Source organism: Leopardus geoffroyi, chromosome D2 (assembly GCF_018350155.1).
Source record: "Leopardus geoffroyi isolate Oge1 chromosome D2, O.geoffroyi_Oge1_pat1.0, whole genome shotgun sequence".
Lineage (NCBI taxonomy): Eukaryota > Metazoa > Chordata > Mammalia > Carnivora > Felidae > Leopardus > Leopardus geoffroyi.
Window position 1 is genome coordinate 6,644,481 of NC_059334.1, and position 20,635 is coordinate 6,665,115.

Here is a 20,635-nt window from a genome sequence, read left to right on the forward strand (position 1 = left end):
TAGCAAGTGTAGTTCTTCGGGCTTACACAAGAATCGAGCTCTTAGCAAGAGAGAAATTACGGGGCATCTGGGTGGCTGGGTCGGTTAAGCGTCCAACTTCAGCTCAGGTCACGATCTCACAGTTCGTGAGTTTGAGCCCCACATCGGGCTCTGTGCCGACAGCTCAGAGCCTGGAGCCTGCTTCAGATTCTGTGTCTCCCTCTCTTTCTGCCCCTCCCCCACTCGTGCTTTGTATCTCTATCTCTCCGTCTCTGCATCTGTCTCTCTCTCTCCCTCTCAAAAATAAACATTAAAAAACAAGGAAGAAAAATTATGGCACTCAAATTTTAAAACAAAAGAGAAAGACCACAAACATCTCCCAAAACTTCTATCCTAACCTATATGCTCCAATGTGAATTCAGAACCACGGAGCTTCAAGAAAAAGAAAAGAAAAACTCAATCATCTAGTAACAACGTCTGCCAGCAGCCATGGTAAATAGCATGTTACCTACTTCATGAGAGGAGGGGTGTTTCAACAGAATGAAGAAGTTACCTTAAGGTCTACAGCTCACCTCTGTGTTCAGTTTCCATTCAGTTTCCTATTACTGACACACCTGGGAACCTGCCGCAGAAAGACCCGGAAAGCCCCTCTGTTCTGCCCTGTCTCACTGCTCAGGGATCTTCCAGAACCTTCATTGCATGCTGGAAATGTCATCAATCCTCAAAGCTGAGGCTGAGAACCTGCCTAAAACCAGGTATTATAAGGAAGCGGGAAGGCAATTGTTGAGCTACATTTATTCCTCACACTTTCCCTTGGGTTAGCCTGGGATAACAGAGTGGGTTCATTTAAAGGCCTTCCCATCGGGTCTCAGATTACACGGGGAAAGTAAAAATAGGAAGGGATGGCGAAATGGTGGACTGTTGACTTCACAGCCTCTGCAGTCCAACACATTAATCCCCTCTCCCCTCCCCACTCCACCCCCAAAGTCTACCCCTGACTCTCCCATTTCTTCTCATGACCCCACCACCTCCCCATGAGAACCATCTCCGACCCTTGAGAAGAGTGGTAAGCGTCATGGTAACAAGTGTGGGCACTGGCACCAAGATGCCTGTGCGTCCACCCAGCTCCGCAGACAAGTTCCCTGATCCCCTGCAGCTCATGTTTGTTTCCCAACCTGTCACATGACATAATGATAGCACCTGCCTCCTCCGGTTGTTTGGAGGATTGAATTCATTAATGTACGTGGAGCCATCAGGCGTGACTCATCGTGGGAACTAGGCAAGTTTTAGCTTTTATTTTTATTCATTCTCAAACCTCATTTGCATTTAAGGTGACCTCTTACTACCAGGTAGCCTCACGGCCACCGCACTGACTGAAGACCTTTGTGCGAGCCTCACGCGGTCCAGGGGAAATGTCCAGGCAAAGTTGACATCCTTTCCACGAGCTTCCCTTCCCTTTCCAGTTTGTGCAACCTTCCAACGTGTTGTAAAACTCCCCTGTGTTCAATCTCCTCTGTTTGAAATACCGAGTGTGATTACCATTTTCCCAACTAGATCCTCACCAGTAGAGCCTTCGTATTAACTTAGCAAAGCTGCCAATTTGTGTCCTGGCCTCCAGCCTCAGTCTATTTCATCAAACACTGCTGTCTGATTAATCATTCTGAAGCAAAATTGGGTTTGCATTACTCCTCCACTCAAAAGTTTTTGCAGAAGCCCCATCACTTAACAGAAGTCAAAATAAACCGGCATCCCAGACCCTCTACGATTATGACCAACATACCTGCTAGGTGTATTTCTAATTACGTGCTTACATGGGTCCTAATAGCAGGAAGCCTTGTGCCTGCAAAGGAGGCTACATCCCTCCCTCTGCCACGTTAACCAGTTAAAATTCCTCCCATCCAGATAAAAAGATGTGGTATGCATATGCAATGGAATATTACTCAGCCATCAAAAGAATGCAATCTTGGGGCACCTGGGTGGCTCAGTCGGCTGAGCATCCGACTTCGGCTCAGGTCATGATCTCACAGTTGATGAGTTTGAGCCCCACGTCGGGGTCTGTGCTGACAGCTTGGAGCCTGGAGCCTGCTTTGGATTCTGTGTCTCCCTCTCTCTCTGCCCCTCCCCTGCTCGTGCTCTGTCTCCGTCTCAGAGATAAACATTAAAGAAACTTTTTTCAATATTCAAAAAAAAAAAGAATGAAATCTTGCCATCTGCACCAACATAGACGGATCTAGAGAGTGTTAGGCTAAGAGAAGTCAGTCAGAGGAAGATAGATACCATATGACCTCACTCATCTGTGGAATTTAAGAGACAAAACAAATGAACAAAGGGAAGAAGAGAGACAAACCAAACCACAGACCCTAGCTATAGAGAATGAACAGAGGGTTACGAGAGAAGGGATGGGTGAAACAGGTGAAGGGGACTAAGAATTCACTTGACTTGATGAGCACTCAGTAATTGTTGAATGATTGTACACCCGAAATATAACTCTACCGTTAACTATACTGGAATTAAAATAAACTAAAATTTTGTCCATTCAAATGTCACATCCACTGTGAAATTTTCCCCTACGTTCCATTTTCGGATTCCCCTTGTGGTGGTTTTAAATCACTGTGTGCCCACAAGTTCCTCTCTCCTCCTCCCTGTAAGAAGGGAGGTTCTGCTGTCCTGTCCCTGGGTGTGAAATGTACCTGGTACCTTGCTTCCAATGGACAGAATATGCTGGAAGCTCAACTCCTGAGCACAACTGTGGCCTCTTCACTTCTCCTTCTCTCGAGTCACTCACTTTGGGGGAAGCAACAGTTCTGGGCCGCAAGGATCTGGAAAGTGGGAAACTGAGGTCTTCTATCAGCAGCCACACAAGTGAGTCATCTTGGAATTGGTTCAATCAGGCCTTCCAATGACTGTGGCCCTTGCCAACACCTTGATTTCAAGATATCTTAAGCCAGAACCACCTAGTTAAGCCAGTCCTGATTTCCTGATCAACACAATGTATGAGATGATGTTTATTATTTTTTTAACTTGCTTTATTTTTTATTTTCCTAAATTTACATCCAAATTAGTTAGCATCGAGGGCAACAATGATTTCAGGAGGAGATTCCTTAGCGCCCCTTCCCCATTTAGCCCATCCCCCCTCCCACACCCCCTCCAGTAACCCTCTGTTTGTTCTCCATGTTTATGAGTCTCTTCTGTTTTGTCCCCCTCCCTGTTTTTATATTATTTTTGTTTCCCTTCCCTATTATTATTTTTAATGTTTATTTATTTTTGAGAGAGACAGAGCATGCAAGTGGAGGAGGGAGGGGCAGAGAGAAAGGGAGACAGAGGACCCAAAGGGGGCTCTACGCTGAGAGCTGAGAGCCCAATGTGGGGCTCAGACTCACAAACCATGAGATCATGACCTGAGCTGGAGTCAGATGCTTAACCAACTGAGCCACCCAGAATCCCCTAGATGATGTTTATTGTTTTAAACCACCATATTCTGGAGCTATTTGTTATTCAGTAGATTACACACCACTGAACTTTACTCCAGTGAACTATAGTTCATGTGTTTTTCTATTACACTCCCTTCCTCCTATCCCCAACTGGGCAGTGAGCTCATAGGGAACGTGCATTATGACTCCTTTGACTATGTACCCTCTGAAATTGCCAGCAAAGTGCCACGCAAAAAGCAGGTGGTCAATGCATTTTTCCCTGCAAGATAATAGAATAATGTCACTTTTAAGAATATGGGATCTGACATCAGGCATCTGTATGTTCAGAACCCAGCTGTCCCACTTGCTGACTGTGTGAAATTGAAAAAGCTACTTGCCTTCTCTAAGACTCTATTACCTTATCCATAAAGTGGAGAGAACAACAGACCCACTGCGTAGTTTTGTTGTAAGCGTAGGAGTGGGGAAAACATGTAATCTTGCTTCCTGAGCGTCTATAGATGGGGGAGGATCCCACCACATTCCCCAAGAAAGAGTGACACTGGAGAAATATTTGAGGGCCTCCCTCATCTCTCTCACTGGCTCCTTCACACAGCAGGAGTAACAGTGTTTAACAGATGAGGCTGATAGAACATGACAACGAATAGTGGGCATTTGATTGTCACTGTCCTGGATAGTCCAGACCCTCATCTCCCTTACCTTCGTGAAGGTGTGAGCAAACGTTAAGGGAGCACATTCTCTTTCTGTGACCCGATCCCATGCAGAAAATATAACTGGGTCTGGGCCAAGAATCTGGCTTAGAAAGGCAGACATGAAAGTCCAAGCCCATCACCCTATGTCTCCCTCTCCTTCTGTGCATCTTACTGTTGCCTGCCCAGGACCCACAGGCACCTTTCTGCTAAGCTCAACCTTCCCCACGGCGGGGTGACATGGTCTCAATTCAGGTAAAAATCACAGAAGAGCCTGCCATAGTCTACAATAGCACTTAAAGGGTGAGAGCGCTAACATTGTATTTTTTTTTTAATTTTATTATGGAAATTTTCAAACACGTACAAAAATAATCTGAAGAGCATAATGAGACCCCCATCTACCTCTCACCCAGCTTCAGACATTTATGGCCAATCTCATTTCAGTGTCACGTTTTCATTCTCATTTGGCTCCTTGCATCTATTCTCAGTCGTATAAAAACTCGAGGGAAGGGTTAGTGATTAGTTGGCGCTCTCAGAATTCTAATTAGGAGGATTAAATAAGAGAATGTATGTGAAGATCACCCAGAACATAATAAAATTTCAAAACACATTAACGTTAATAATGACAATGAGTCATCAGCAGAATTGAAAGCAAGTTTTGACCAAGATGGCGCAGACCGGAATTATTTGCGGGATAATTGTCTGCTGGATTGTCGAGACTTAATAACGTGGAGGGCAGTAGAATCTCACTGGATGAGAAGCCAGGAGGGCTTTATTACTTTCAAGGTCACCCACAGACTTCTCTTTTAAATCACATGTCATTTCTTTTGTCACCTCAATCACTTACCTCTAGCCTGAGTCGTTGGGATACCATGCCTATGTCGATGCTGACAAACGCCACTCGATTGGACCCGTCTGGTTCCGCCATGATGAAAGCACGGCTGTACAGCCTGGTGAGGATGCCCCGTGCATTCTGGCCAGTTTTGCTGTAGCCCATCTAGAAGGAAGAGAAAGTCAGGGCCCCTCTGCCTCACTGCCCTGCCACAAGAACCAAGCACAACCATGCAAAAAGAGACCACGTAGGAAAGAAAAACACAATCCACAGGACACTGTGGCTCTGACTGAGATGATAACATGTGTTTTCAAGAATAAAGCCAACATCATAAGAGAAGCTTTACTCTTCTGTTACAAAAATGCAAAGGCAAAGTAGTTATCTGTTTGGCAGAAGCCATCCATAGGCCCACGGGCAAGGAAGGGGTTGGCATGGCTTGGGAATTCCGTTACCACACCGGAGACCTTTCAGGGTTTTCTGTTCTCTTCTCCTGCCTGAGGTATTACAGAAGGAAATAGTTCCCCTACCATCATCCCATATACCCAGGCGCGTCTAAAGACTGAAGGTTCCCTCACTTTGGTTGTTTGGTGTATGATGTTCTTTTCTTTCTTTTTTTTTTTTTTTTTTTCCGAAGAAAATGGTTTCTTTATGATTCAATAATCTCTTTATTTTTTAGTTTATTTATTCTGAGAGAAAGAGAGAGAGAGAGAGAGTGTGTGCACAAGTGGGGGAGGGGCAGACAGATACAGGGAGAGAATCCCAAGCAGGCTCTGCATGTCATCACAGAGCACACAGGGCTCGATCTCACAAACCACGAGATCATGACCTGAGCTGAAACCAGGAGTCAGACATTGAACTGACTGAGCCACCCAGGCACCCCAATAATCTTTTTCTGAGGGTACCACACCCTGGATTTTACCTTGGTGACCATTCCTCAGCCAAGTCAGACCAAATCCACCTATCTCCCACCCCCCCTTCACACCATGTCATAAGACCCACCCGTAAAGTTATATCCTGGTCTTCAGAATGCTCTCTCGCTCACTTTACCCCTCATAGGAATGTTCATTCAGGGTTCTCATTCCAGAGCCACTTTTCAGAATAGACATCAGGGAATAATTCCTAGAATCTAAGGGTTATTTGGTAGGAGGGAGAAAATCTCATCAGACAACTTCACGTTCTAGCTTCCTAGAAAAAGGTTGATATGAGTGAATACATCCACCATCACAGCCAAGAGGTTGCAGACCAGCAGCCAATGGGCCACACCTGACCCACAGAAGCATTTCACTTGGCTTGCATGGTGTTGGCCGACACTAGGTTTCCAGTTTTGACTAGAGTTGCCTGTATTTCCCCACAGACAGACTTAGATCCTCAGGTCTTCAATTCAGAAATTTTCCAGCTTTTCTTGAACAAACTGTAGGATAGGGCAGCCCTCCATGGTAACAATTGCTACAGCCATGAACTTTCTAGTTGTCCCATAATCCCTACCACTTCCTTGAGGGTTCGCTAGACTCTTATCAGCTCACAGAGAGGCCTGCTTCCATCACTTATGGTACCGGCCCGTCCCTGGTGGTACAAGAGTTTGACAGCAGTTCCATTCATAAAAAAGTGGCCAACTGACTTTACAAAGGAACTGTGGTTGAACGCATGGCCCCTCTGCTCTCTATGGCATGATATTCACAGTGTTAGACAGCAGTGAAGTCAATGAAAGAGGAGGAAGACAATGATGTAATCATAAGGAATCAGTGTAGGGTGCAAGTGGTAAAAGTGCTTCATTCTCCTTGAGGAGCCCATGATTTGCCTACCAAACTGATATCTGCTACTTGTCCTGTGCAGTCAGCTCGCCCAACACCAATATGGTAGCCACTGAAGTTCTGAAATAGAGGAGGCTCTGGGGTGGTGGTCACCGGAGGTCCCTGGGTGGCTGTGGAGCCATGTGTGAGCGTCGAGCCTTGAGTGGCCGTGGAGCCCGGCGTGGTTGGGGGGCTCTGGGTGACTGGAAAGCCTGAATCTAAAAGCAGAACATTTAAGAAACAACAGTTCAGTCCACTTATCTGTGGGCATCAATTAGAATACAGAGGTTCAGGTTCCCATGGAAAAATCTTTATATACTGTCTTATATTTAAAATAAACAGAAAGAAACCTCTCAGGAACTTGTTGTATACAACAACCCTAAGGAGGATCTTTCTGGTAAGCTGGAGATGTGTCATCCTAACAATCAAGGCCTGTGTCAAATGTCCATGCGCTTCTCATCACAAGCTGTTCCTTGTCAAACTCATGGCCCTTCACTCACTCCTGATGGACTTTTCTAGCCACACAAAGCAGGCACCAGGTTCCTCAGGGGCCAGCCTCTGGGGATTTGTCTCCATGGTTCTCTCCATCCGGAGACCCCCACTCCTCTCTGTTCCACCAACCGAGCTCCAAGACTCCCTTCAAGTTGGTTCATTTCCATCACACCCAGAGGCAGCTCAACCCTCCTGGCAGGAGGCCGCCCCCCTGTTGTCTCTACTCTGCACCCACAACCTTCTCAAACCTTCTATTTGGAATACAGATGAGATCACTGCACGTTCAACATAGTTGCACCTTATTGTAATCATATCACCATCTATGTACATGCCTGTACACACATATGTCCACACACACACATACGTGAATATCAAGGGAAACAGAATGGCAGAAAGACTACAAGAGCAGGTACCAGAAACAAACAACCTGGGTTTAAAAACTGATTCTACCACATACTAGCTGAACATACCAGCTGAAATCGCTTACCTGTTCTACCTCAATGTTTCTCATCTAGAAAAGAGAGGCAGTCCTAATACGCTAACTTCCTAGGGTTGTTTTGAACAATAGATATGTTGACACATATCAAAAATTTCGAATAATGGCCAGAATATAGCTTTGGTTCTACTTACCTATTGAGATATCTTACACATGCATGTTGTTTGTTTGTTTCCACCCCAGACAACAGCCGGGGTGGCCAAGGCAACGGAGGTCACTGTCACAGGCCTTAGTGCTCAGAAAAGTACTTGGTGAAGAGATTGGCTGCTGACGTCCCTGGGATCCTAGAATTTAGGGGCTCAGGAGAAGCTAGAGATCATCTGGTCTGACCTCCTTTGCTTTACATATAAGAATCCTGAAGCCCAGAGAAGTGATGTAACCACAATGTCATGGAGAACACGGGATGAATCAGGTGTAGACACCAGATCCTCCAACTAAGGATCTAATGCTCTTTCATCCATATTCAACATGGAGTTAGAATCCACATTTTCTCAACACCAAGCCCATGTTTTCCACAAGACATCAAGTATTGCAAGGAAGGAGGCAGTCACTTTTGCCTTATTGATACTAACATAGGAATGGGGTACCACCCAAAGCCAAACCAGGTCCAATGGCCAAGGGCAATTTCCTTATGACCTCAGAGTCTCAAGTTCTACATCCAGAAAACGGTACTAAGACTAGCACCTACCTTTATAGAAGATTCATGAGAATTAAGTGGGAAAAGGATGTAGACTCCTGACCATAGTGCTTGACACAAAGCGACCGTATGATAAACAGCCGCTCCTACTATGAGAATAGTGACCATAATCGTTGATCGCCTCCGTGAGTCTCAGCCTCTGGATTCTCTAACTTTAAGAGCTAAAACTGAATAAGTCCTATGGATGCTTTCCTTTCTTGGAGTCCATGCCCCTGCCCTGCACACTGCTGGCATAGAGGATTTCTGTCCCTCTGTGTCTACAGGGAGTTCAAAGCGCAGGCTCATGGTAGACACTACACCAGAAAGAAGAAGAGGCCACAAGAGAGAAAACTAGGCTGAAAAAAATCAGGCTCTTTCTCTGTTTGGCCTAAAGCTAGCCCTCCCCTTACTTCGGTCAAAGCATTCAACACCCACCCATCGTTTCTACTCATTTACCAGGTATGCAACCCACCACAAAGGCAGGGCTCCATTAAATGCCCAGGGCCCCAATATTGCCCGCAAATGTAGCCTGCATTGTTTTCAAAAACTAAATTCATTCCCAATATTAAAAAAAAAAATCAGGAGATGCCTAAATCCTCCAGTTTCCAGCTTCTGCTGCAAACTCTGGAGATCTGAATCCATGAGACACCATTTCAACTAACAGCTCACACTCAGGAGGGGCTGCATACCCCCTTCACCAGAATCTCACCTCCCCCACCCTGGCTCCCCTCCCCACCCCACCTCCTTTACAGAACTTGACCGGTCCTCATGAGAATTGGAGTTCAAGGCCCCCTTCTCTAAAGCTCAGCACTACTCGATATTCAGTGGGTCTTTCATTCTGCTTTTTTCCCCAAGAGAAGATGATGCCCAAGAAAAGGCAAAGAGCAAGAGAAGAGGCTTGGGGGGAGGGAGGCCGGGGATGCTCTCACTACTGGGCCTTGAAGAGTTCTGAACTGGGCTTAGGTCAGCAGAGAAGTGAGACAAGCCCATGGCAGAGTGCCTGTCAACTGCCTACTTGGGGGCAAAGGTAAGCCTGATAACAATTGCTGTCAATGCAGAAAGTACAATTAATGGACGGGTTCGGTGGTCATCCCGGGCTGCTTACATACCAGTTGAACTGCCCTGTTATTGGCATTATCAGCAGACACTGTTCCTTGCCTTCGTGTCCCCAGTCATCCAGAAATTTCCCACAAGCTAGGAAGAGCATCCAAGGGAGCCCATGACAACTTGCCTTTATGATTTTCAATGGTCCCACTGGTAATAAACAAGAGGCTGAGGAGGGCTACCGTCACAGCAGTCATCATCACAAGGAGGAAAATCAGGAATGCCTCTAATGTGGAGAGGGTGTGTTTGGCCATGTCTCCTGAGGAAAAGCAGAAATGGAAGAGGCAGAAAATGGCAGAACCACAAACTACAACACATACGCTTTGAGCTGTCCAAGGTTAAGATGTCTTAGCTCTTCTAGAATGGACTATACACCAGGGAGGACAAGTACAGAGCATACCTATCACATCCGGGGCCATGGCAGACAAGACCAAGCAATTACAGCACTCTTTGATAAGCTCAGATGTGGTTTCCAAACACTTCCTAGAACAGCGCTCGTTCTAGAGAACCACCCATCATTTGGCATTGGCAATGAAGCTAAAAATCTATTTGTATTCCTTGGCTGTATCATACAGCTTTCATTTATGGTGATGAAGCCATCTGCACACGGGCCTAGGTTGGAACACATCTGTCAACAGGGCTGATTGCTCTTGTGAGAAGGCTGGCTGCAGTTAGGGCTGTCCCCTGTGGTCATGGCCTTGGGAAAACTACCTTGTCTACAAGGAGGTGAAACACATAACTTTGGCCTTGCAACTCCATTTGCTAACTTTCAATTCCTACTTGATGAGAAACCAACACGGAAGACCATCTCTGGTCTCAAACCAGACATCAGGAAAATCTCCCTCTCTGTCATCAGAAGGATCTCACACATCTTGCAAACCTGTTGAAGGATGGGGACAAAGATAATGCTCTTGTGTTCTACCATAGCAGGAAATGTCCTTACAGATGCCCGAAGATATTTTAGGAGTAGGATTCATTGTTACTCAGCAAGGCTATAGAAGCTAAAAGTCCATATCAGGTAGCGGGAGAAAGTATAATATGGTGGATAAAAATTGGATTCTGCCTTCTAACTCCAGAGTCCAAAGCTCATTTCTGCCACTTACTGGACAAGCTTGGGGAATCCTCCCCAACACTGAGCCTCAGTTTCTCTGTCTGTAAATAAGGATGTGGTGATGACGATAATTTTAGTACCCATCTTATAGAGTTCTTATAAAAAGGAGATGGTGCAGCAATAATTCGTTCGTCCCACAGACTGCAATAGGTGTTTATAGTGTTTGCATTTATCATTAGGTCCCAAAATAGCAAAGACTCTGCTCCTCACTGTCCTCAAGGGGAATTTATATGAAGCTAGTGTTAAAAAATTATTGGAATCACACATACAAACTTTGGAACCCGTTTTCTTAACCCATACTTCAGGAAGCCTGAGCAATGAGACGGGATTAGAGTCCAGGACTTGCTCCCACAATGGGTAATATGCAGCCATATTAAGATGCTATTACCCCCCAAGAGTTGTAAATTGGCAACAAATGGGTGGGCTTAGCACGCCCCAATTTTCTGTTTCAGTTTGATTTAGTTGACAAGACAGAGGAGCTTACAGTCCATCTGGAACAGAGTCCACAGTTACAAATATAAATCTTCAGGTTTTCTCTCACGTTTCATAAACCATGGTAACACTGAGCCAGAAGCTTGGTAAAACCGAGTAGTTACTGTGACCTTTAGATAGATACAGCATGCCTTCTCCAGCCTACCACAACCTCTTCCCAGTGGATCTTTTCCATCTAAGTTACTACCTGGTCTTTGTAGTTATTTTATTGAGCAATCCCTAGACTAGAGTTTAAAAATCAGTCTAACATCAAATACTTCAGAAGTAGGGCTGAACTGGAAGTGGACAAAGAGCCTTGAACATCTTCCCAAATCTCTTGGTTATTAGCAGGCTTTCCTCAACCACTTATCACCACTGTCATCACCTTCACCCCCACCGTTAGGGACAATTTCAAATGTAGGGCAACACAAATGAGTTCTGATCTTGGTCCCAACATTCACTGGCCAGTCCCCAGGAGTCAGGAGACACCTCTAAAATGTGCCTCTGAAACTCTGATGATCCAAATAAGTTTACTGGTCCTTAGGTACTGTTTCAGTGGCCAACCTCAAGCCCAGTATACCCAGTTCTTTCTCAAAGCTTTGGTTTCATTAGGCTTCCTGCCGGCTGGGATTGCAGGACCGACAGGGTAACTAAACATGGCTGACCGACAGGGGGATCTCCCAATGCGAGTGTCTACACGCACGCTGCAGATGTAAACATGGCCACGTGCTAGGAGCCTGTGCAACAAGTAGACATGGTTCAAAAGAATACTTTTTTCTTTTTTGCTTGTTTTATTGGGCTGAAGTGATCACCACCACCAGCCTTTTACACAAGTCCACAATGGCACTTGATTTAACACTAAAGTTTGCACCGCCTACTCGGATTTCAATGATGTACCTCCCTGGGTCTCACCACCCTGTTGCCAGAATTAATGCCAACTTTTAACGTTCTTTTTTAACCAGTGAGCACTATTTATTTTTCCTTGATGACCCCAAATCTGAGGGCAAATGTGAAAGAAAGCAAATGCCTCGTCTGCCTTCAGAATGCAAATGGACCACGGAGAGCTGAGCCAGTGGTTGTAACTTAAAAGATTTGGCATTTCCCACTGGTTCTCACTTGATCCAGTGCAATTCTGCAAGCTCGGTGATGAGGCTTTATGACAACAGTGAGCCCCTTGGCACATCTTTACCATGTTGAGGTCTCTGTTTTACAAGACTGTGGAAGGAAAAGGTAATGACTTGGCAAAATGGGTTTCCCAAAGCTAAGGAAATGGAGCAGAGCTTTTAGGATTTCATCAAGATCTCTAAGACAAGGGGATGATTCAAGATCCCTCTCTCTCCCTCCAAGAAAACAGAACTTTCTTACCTGATTCAACCCGTCAAAAGAAATTCCACATCCCAGCAAAGCAAATGACAGTCCAGAATCTCGTTCCTTTCCCCTTGCACGTTGCTCAGCCCAGAGTTCTCAGCACGTTCTGAAACATACTGAAGAAAGAGGTTCCCAGTCATGCCCAGGAGAGTTAGGGTTCTCATTAGCATACCTTTGTGGGCTTGGTGCAGGATGAGATTAAAGGGTATTGATAACAAGAGCCTTATCTGCCTCCCCTGGGACAATCTGATACTGAGATAGAAGTTGCAAAGGATCCGGAGGACTGAAGGTCACTGATTTCAGCCCTTACACACCTCTCCAGTACAAGTTCTGTGCGAGGTCTACAGCCTGGCTCACCAAAAAAAGCACTTGCATTACTTACCACTGGTCACTCACCCAGAGACAAGGAGGGAATGATGATGCATGCTGGACATTAGTGTGGGCCATGGGTCCATTGGGCAGCGTTTACACTGATCTCAGAAGAGAAAAGTTTTAGACTCTTGTATACAAAAAGAATGAGGTTTTAGAGGTGCCTGGGTGGATCAGTCAGTTAAGTGTCCAACTCCTGATTCCAGCTCAGGTCATGATCTCACAATTCATGAGTTCGAGTCCTGCATTGGGCTCCGCACTGAGGGTGTGAAACCTGCTTGGGATTCCCTCTCTCTCTCTCTGTCTCTCTCTCTCTCTCTCTGCCTTTCCTCTGCTGCTCTGTCTCTCTCAAAATAAATAAATAAACGTAAAAAGAAAAGAATGAGGCTTTAAATGAACTAAGAATGTAAATAATGGACATACAATGCCCATGTGAATAATGTGCAACCATTACCAATGATATAGAAGTAAATAATTTAATGACTTGGAAAAAGTTACTGTATTATTTTAAATTTATAAGACATTATAATCCTGTTTTGTTCATTTTAATTTTTAATTTTTTTTATAAACTGTTTTTAATGGTTTATTGTTTATTTTTGAGAAAGAGAGAGAGACAGAGCATGAGCAGGGGAGGGGCAGAGAGAGAGAGAGAGAGACACGGAATCCAAAGCAGGCTCCAGGCTCTGAGCTGTCAGCCCAGAGCCTGATGCGGGGCTCGAACTCACTAGCTGTGAAATCGTGACTTGACCCGAAGTCGGATGCTCCAACCGACTGAGCTGCCCAGGCACCCCTGTAATCCTGTTTTTCAAACATTATTTATCTATTTGTGGTAGCGAAGACTGTAAGAAATCACAGCGAAATGTTAAGAAGTAATTATCTAGTGATAAGACTATGAGTTTTGTTTTCATCTTTTCGATTCTTGGTATTGTCTGTAAGGGCCATGCACATTTTTATATTGGGGAAAACCCTCCTCTTGAAGCAGGTATACTATAGAGCAGCATGAAGGTAAACAATGGCCCACGAGAGACAAAGAGAGGAAGGAATAGAGAAACCCCTATTTCCTTTTTTCCCTGCTAGATCCCAGCTGTCCAGGAAGCAGTTGGAAGAACACATAGGCCACTGAATTCCTTGCAGGGTCAAGAGAGACCAGCCCCCGACATTCCAAAGGAAATATTCAAGATCTAAGGGCCTTCCAACAGGGCATTTCATAATGTCACTCAGCTAGCTCTCTGCTATAGTGGGGCACGGGTTAGATTATGGTAGTAAATGAGGGTTCCTTTCATGCATTTGTGTTAGAATTCTTGGTGCCAAGCAGCAGAGGGCAAATCTAGCTAACTTAAGCAGCGGAGGAAGGGGAGAGAAATAAATCCACTCAAAGGCAGAAAATCAGGTGAAGACACAGGCTCTGGAAAGCCAGAGATCAGGGCAGATCCAGGTGGCAGGACATCCTGAACAATCTTTACAGAGCGTCGCCATCGTGGGAATGCCGACTGGTGCAGCCGCTGTGGAGAACAGTGTGGAGGGTCCTCAAAAAACTAAAAATAGAACTACCCTACGACCCAGCAATTGCACTACTAGGCATTTATCCATGGGATACAGGTATGCTGTTTCGAAGGGACACGTGCGCCCCCATGTTTATGGCAGCACTATCCACAATAGCCAAAGTATGGAAAGAGCCCAAATGTCCAACGATGGATGAATGGATAAAGAAAATGTGGGGGCGCCTGGGTGGCTCAGTCGGTTAGGGGTCCGACTTCAGCTCAGGTCACGATCTTGTGGTCGGTGAGTTCGAGCCCCGCGTCAGGCTCTGGGCTGATGGCTCAGAGCCTGGAGCCTGCTTCCGATTCTGTGTCTCCCTCTCTCTCTGCCCCTCCCCCGTTCATGCTCTGTCTCTCTCTGTCTCAAAAATAAATAAATGTTAAAAAAAAAAAAAAAAGAAAATGTGGTGTATATATATACAATAGAGTATTACTCGGCAATCAAAAATAATGACATCTTGCCATTTGCAACTACGTGGATGGAACTGGAAGGTATTATGCTAAGCGAAATTGGTCAGTCAGAGAAAGACAAATATCATATGATTTCACTCATATGTGGAATTTAAGAAACAAAACAGATGAACATAGGAAAAGGGAAGGAAAAATAAGATAAAAACAGAGAGGGGACAAGTCATAAGAGATTCTGAAATACAGAGAACAAACTGAGGGTTGCTGGAGGGGTGTTGGTGGTGGATGGGCTAGATGGGTGATGGGCATTGAGGAGGGCACTTGTTGAGATGAGCCCTGGGTGTTGTATGTAAGTGATGAATCACTACATTCTGTTCCTGAAATCATTACTATACTATATGGTAACTAACTGGGATTTAAATAAAAGAAAAAAGAAAAGAAATGAAAAACAAATAGACAAGCAATGGACTGAGCACAGCCCCTGTCCTGAGGTCTGGGGCATCGGGGGTGGCTCCCCACAGAACCACATTTCTGCTCCATCTTCGCCTGTCTCTCTTCTTCTTTTCCTGATGTTTAAATGCAGAATTTATCCCAATACTGTAGGAGCTAAAGTCAAAATCAATCTAGATAATAAAGATGGTTACGGCACAAAAACCAACCAGCAAAAAAAACAAAACCAGAGCCTCGCCATCGAGATGGACGCACTCCGGCTGTCTAGGTCTGTACGTTGCTCTGTTCAGGGCTCAGTTCCTGAGACACAGCATCTGACTGGCCTGGCTCAGGTCATATACGTGTCCCTTCCCTCACAGAGATAGTTAAACAGATGTCACAACAAGACCATTCCCAAAGAGGGAAGGATAGATCTCCAAAATGAAATCAAGGCAGGTAAAAACAACGGACACCTCCTAGTGACCTGCCATCAGATTCCCTTCTCCCTTGCAGTGGGAGGGCCTCCAGGCTGCACCCACCATCCCGGCCGGTCCTCTCCCATCACCTCCCTCCCCAAGGAAAGGAGCCCTGCTGTGCTCATTCACACCGAGATTTAGGAGGTGACCCACAGTCTAGTCCAGTAAGATCATTGTAACCAGGGTGTTACATCATGTATCATTTCTCCCAGATGACATTTGAAGACCCATCTCTAAACATGGAGGGGTGAGAATAATCGAGAAGATGCCAAGCACCATGGCAGGGCCAGGGTAGGAGCCATGTTGGGCCGAGGGGACTTGAAGCACCCAAAAAACCAGCCAGACCCCCTGGGGGTGAGGGGAAGATAAAAATCACTGCAAATATTGTAATGTGTACTTCCTTTTTATTTCTGTCTGGATGGCCTTTAAATAAACCCTCTTTGCAAGGATATGCCCCATGCTAATCATCTCATCCTTTTCCATCCTTTGATTCTTGGGATAATTGAAGAATAAATTACTTCTTGAAAACATATGTTATTTCATAGAGCATCCAGATTGTGGTCTCTAAATACCGTTTCTTGCTTAAGACAAAACAAAACAAATAAAACAAAACAAGATGAAAACAAAAACAAAAAACAAGCGATCCTTGAAGAAATGGCTGGTTCTAGGTCTGGGGCAAGAAACACACAAATGAAACCTGCAACACATTTTCATTCCTAGGTCTGTTCAGGGCTCAGTTCCTGAGAGACAGCATCTGACTGGCCTGGCTCAGGTCATATATGTGTCCCTTCCCTCACAGAGATAGTTAAACAGATGTCACAACAAGACCATCAAGGAAGTCAAGGAATCAAGGAAGTCAAGGAAGTCAAGATGATGAGCAAGACGATCAGAATTGTGTCAAAAAGAACTAGAGGTTCGCTCTCAAATGCATCAATCTGGACATCAATTTTTTAAAAAGATAATTGCAGAAGATTGAAGCAAATCAAATTTGCTTAGATCCATGATGTCATAATGATGCTTAACAAAAAACCCAAACCTCATTGACTACCTTTAAAAGATGCTGCATTTAAAATAACAAATTCCAGGGTCACCTGTGTGGCTCAGTCGGTTGAGCATCCAACTTCGGCTCAGGTCATGATCTCCTGGTTCGTGAGTTCAAGCCCCACGTCGGGCTCTGTGCTGACAGCTCAGAACCTGGAGCCTGCTTCGGATTCTCTGCCTCCCTCGCTCTCTGCCCCTCCCCTGCTCGTGCTCTGTCTCTCAAAAATAAATAAATGTTAAAAAAAATTTTTTTAACAAAATAAAATAATGAATTCCAATTTGTTTTTCTGAAAACTGGGAAGGAAAAAGGGAGGGAGGTCTAGAAATCAAGAATGTACTCTGCTCTTCCTATATAGAGGTATCTTGGGAAAGCCAAATCGTTGATGAGAGAGTTTCTCACACTTGAAGAATCCGAGCCAATGAACGAGGAAGGAATGACACACCAAGAATCTAAATGCTTTGCAGACCCCTAGTGAAAGGATGGAACCAGGCAACGATCGCCAACTGGATGCTGATTTAAGTCACCAAAGAGAGAGACAAACGACTATCGCAAGCCTCTGAGCGATGCATGCACCCTCACTTCTCAAATACTCTTACCAAAAAGTAACCCTAAACTGGATGCACCTCTAGATCTGAGGGTCTGTTTGTAGAAAATATGAAAGACAAACAACTATCAGAGGACAATGTGGGGATACAGTAAGCACAATCCAGATGGCAAAAGATTGTAGGGCAAATGACCCAGTTTCTTGAACAAAGAAATTGGAAGTGGAGAGAAAGAGAGAGAGGCTGGGAAGCAGAAGGGCAGGGGAGGAGAGCGGCCAAGGCAGGGGAGGGGAGGGGAGCAAAGGAGAAGAAATTGTGGATGAAAAGAGGCTGAAGAGACATGCCCACCAACTTACACTGTAAGACCCAAACCCTCATCATTTAGAACCCACTTCAAACAAACTGGCTTTGAAAACGATGAGACAATTGGGAAGATTTGAACACTGACTAGATATTTGATGATATTAGGGGATTATTATTAAAAATGTTACTGTGATAATGGTATTGTAGTCATACCTTTGTAAACAGTCCTTATCTTTTAGACCCATTCTGAAACAGATTTTTAGAGTTTATTTATTTTTGAGAGAGAAAGAGAGTGAGTGGGGGGAGAGGCAGAGAGAGAGAGAGAGAGAGAATCCCAAACAGACTCCACACTGTCAATGCAGAGCCCAACACGGGGCTCTAACCCATGAAACATGAGATCACAACCTGAGCTGAAGTCAAGAGTCAGACGCTTAACCAACTGGGCCACCCATACATCCCTGAAACAGATTTTTAAAAATACAATAATAATAATAATAATAATAATGGAAGTGCAAAAATCAGATGGTTGGATGGATGGATGCATGGATGGTTGGACAGATGGATGGATGGATGGATGGATGGACGGATGGATGGATGGTTGGATGGTTGGACAGATGGATGGATGGATGGATGAGTCATAGATAAGGACAGGTAGGAGGCTAGATGGATGGGAAATAAGCTTTGCTCTTTAATATGCCAGTGGAGAGAAGAGAAATGGGGTGAAGCACTGTGGCAGGCATCGCAGAGGGCTTCACTCAACCCAGCTGGCATGCCAACACCAGACACTCATTTGCCCTGGGTTCCAGATGCAGGTTCATTTCTGCCTTTCAGATGCACTCATGCGAGACTCTGATTCAGCACTGAGCCACTTGAGGAGAGGGGCTCTGTATTGGACACCTGCTTTCCTGGTTTGGATCATGGCAGCCTGACTTTGAGCTGGCAGTGTGGTGGCTTCAGCCACTTCCTTATTCCATGACCACGACCAAAGCAGCTCATCCCTTAGCAGCTCAGGTCTATATTTAAGTTGGAGAGTTTTTGCAGGAAGCTCAACCCCAATTCTCTGCCTTGAGCCTTCGCCAAGATTTGGCAAGTTATCTCTAACCCCTAATAAATATTTTTCCTCTGGAGTAGATTCTGTTACCTCCAGCTAAGAACGTGCCCAAGCTAAATCTCACAAAAGTGAGCACCATACCTCCCTCTGGAGAATATATGCATTCCAATCATTGAACACTGTGTATGCCAAGCTGCCTCTGGGAACATTTTTAAAGTTCAAAGTGATGAGTAGTCTGACATAATGAATTCTTCATTAGATCAGAAAAAAAATTAGTTTTAAGTACACAGGGCTGCCATGGTGGTATCTTACCACTTCATAGGTTTTGCAAAGGAAATTGAAAAATACCTTTGAACCCCAAAGCGGTCCCATTATCAGTTGACTATTTATAGATTTACCTTTCCATATGCCTCAGTTGAATCTTGACCTTAAACCTTAAGCAACAGAAGGGAGGCTCCTTCTGTTCCAAGCCAGAGAGACTGCTTCTTTTTTGTTTTGTTTAATTATTTTTTTAATGTTTATTTTTGAGAGAGAGACAGAGTGAAAGTGGGTGAAGGACAGAGAGAGAGGGGGGACACAGGATCAGAAGCAGGCTCCAGGCTCTGAGCTGTCAGCACAGAGCCCGACGTGGGGCTCAAACTCATGAACCGTGAGATCGTGACCTAAGCTGCAGTCACACGCTTAGCTGACTGAGCCACCCAGGCACCCCTGGAGAGGCTGCTTCTTAGTAAACCCCTTCTGCACCTGTCATGTGTTGAGCTTGAGAAGGAGACTAATAGATATATTTCACTACAATGGGAAGCCCAGGTTCCTTCCATGAGGGAGGTCCCAGCTCTGAACACAGTGGCCGAGCACAAGGGGAAGATGCTATGGTACAGGGTGCACCATGGCTCTCGTCCCCAAGGGGTTCGCATGTCCTTGGTTCCAGCAATATCGACAGTCCTGCTTTTCTCACAGGAAAAGGTAGATAACCTCTCCCTCCTTGGGGCTGCAGGATTCGTCTCCCCAAATTTACTGCAGTGGTGTCTTCAATACAAAGGGCAAAAGATAAAGGCAAAAGATCCACTATATGGGAAGGACTGGAATTTGGAATCTGAAGATTGAGGCTTTTTGTGCACTGACCTTAGTCCCTCCCTTTTGTTTTCCTTATTAGAAAAATGGAGGCTGACAGAAACCTACCTAGCTGAAAGGTTCACGTAGACACACATTTTGGTAAGTTCTTTGTTAATTCAGTAGCCTGATGTGAACGAGTTCTTATGTTAATTAGGCTGAATGGAAATGTCCAACAATGGTAGGTTCTGCGTGTTTAAGCCTTAGAGTACAGTTATTTTCTCAGCATATTCTTCACGGGTGGTTCAAAGGATCTCCCCATTAGTTTGACACACGCAGCCTTGGGAAGAAGAGGAGTCCTTTGCTATTTTCAAAACATCCAGAGGGTTTGAAATTTAGATAAGATAGGAATTGAAATTGTCCCTATTTTACTACACTTAGAAAAACAATGTGGGGCTATACAACCTTTGCAGAGTATTTGGAAATTATTCTCTGATGATTTATCTTTTTCCAAAACCAGGGTGTGAATTTATTGCGTTTGGCAGTGACAAATTTGACCTGTTTGCCATACATGACGATGAAGCCGGATCAGGGGAAAGCAGGCTGCCGTTACATTTATCGTCATTTCAGGGACAAAGTGACAACATCTTTTGATGTAATTCATTCCCTCTACATAAATCTCAGATGCTTAGCATCTCCTGTCCACACGGTGTACCTGTGGAAAAAAAACACCACATTGTCCATATTCTAGGGATCCCAGAAGAAGAAGACAAAGGAGGGAAGAAAACTAATTTGAAGAAATAATGGCTGAAAACTTCCCTAATCTGGAGAAGGAAATCGATATCTAGATCCAGGAAACACAGAGATCCCCCCCCCCACCAAAAAAAATCAACCCAAGACACAGGGTAATTAAGATGGCAAAAATGATAAAGAAAAGACTTTAAAAGCAGCGAGAGAAAAGAAGACAGTTACATACAAGAGAACTCTCACA

At 44.8% G+C, this 20,635-nt stretch overlaps 1 protein-coding gene across 4 annotated transcripts in view; it reads right to left on the reverse strand.

Annotated features, from left to right (window-relative positions):
- Positions 1-20,635, reverse strand: part of ASAH2 (N-acylsphingosine amidohydrolase 2) — a 100,435-nt gene that overhangs the window by 49,787 nt on the left and 30,013 nt on the right. For all 4 annotated transcript variants that reach the window (XM_045439420.1, XM_045439419.1, XM_045439422.1 and 1 more), the window contains exons 2-5: positions 12,434-12,552; positions 9,614-9,745; positions 6,731-6,936; positions 4,944-5,093 (exon numbers count right to left, since the gene is read on the reverse strand). In XM_045439420.1, coding sequence (XP_045295376.1) covers positions 4,944-5,093; positions 6,731-6,936; positions 9,614-9,740 — 483 coding nt within the window. In that variant the 5' untranslated portion in view covers positions 9,741-9,745; positions 12,434-12,552. The remainder of the gene's footprint in view (positions 1-4,943; positions 5,094-6,730; positions 6,937-9,613; positions 9,746-12,433; positions 12,553-20,635) is intronic.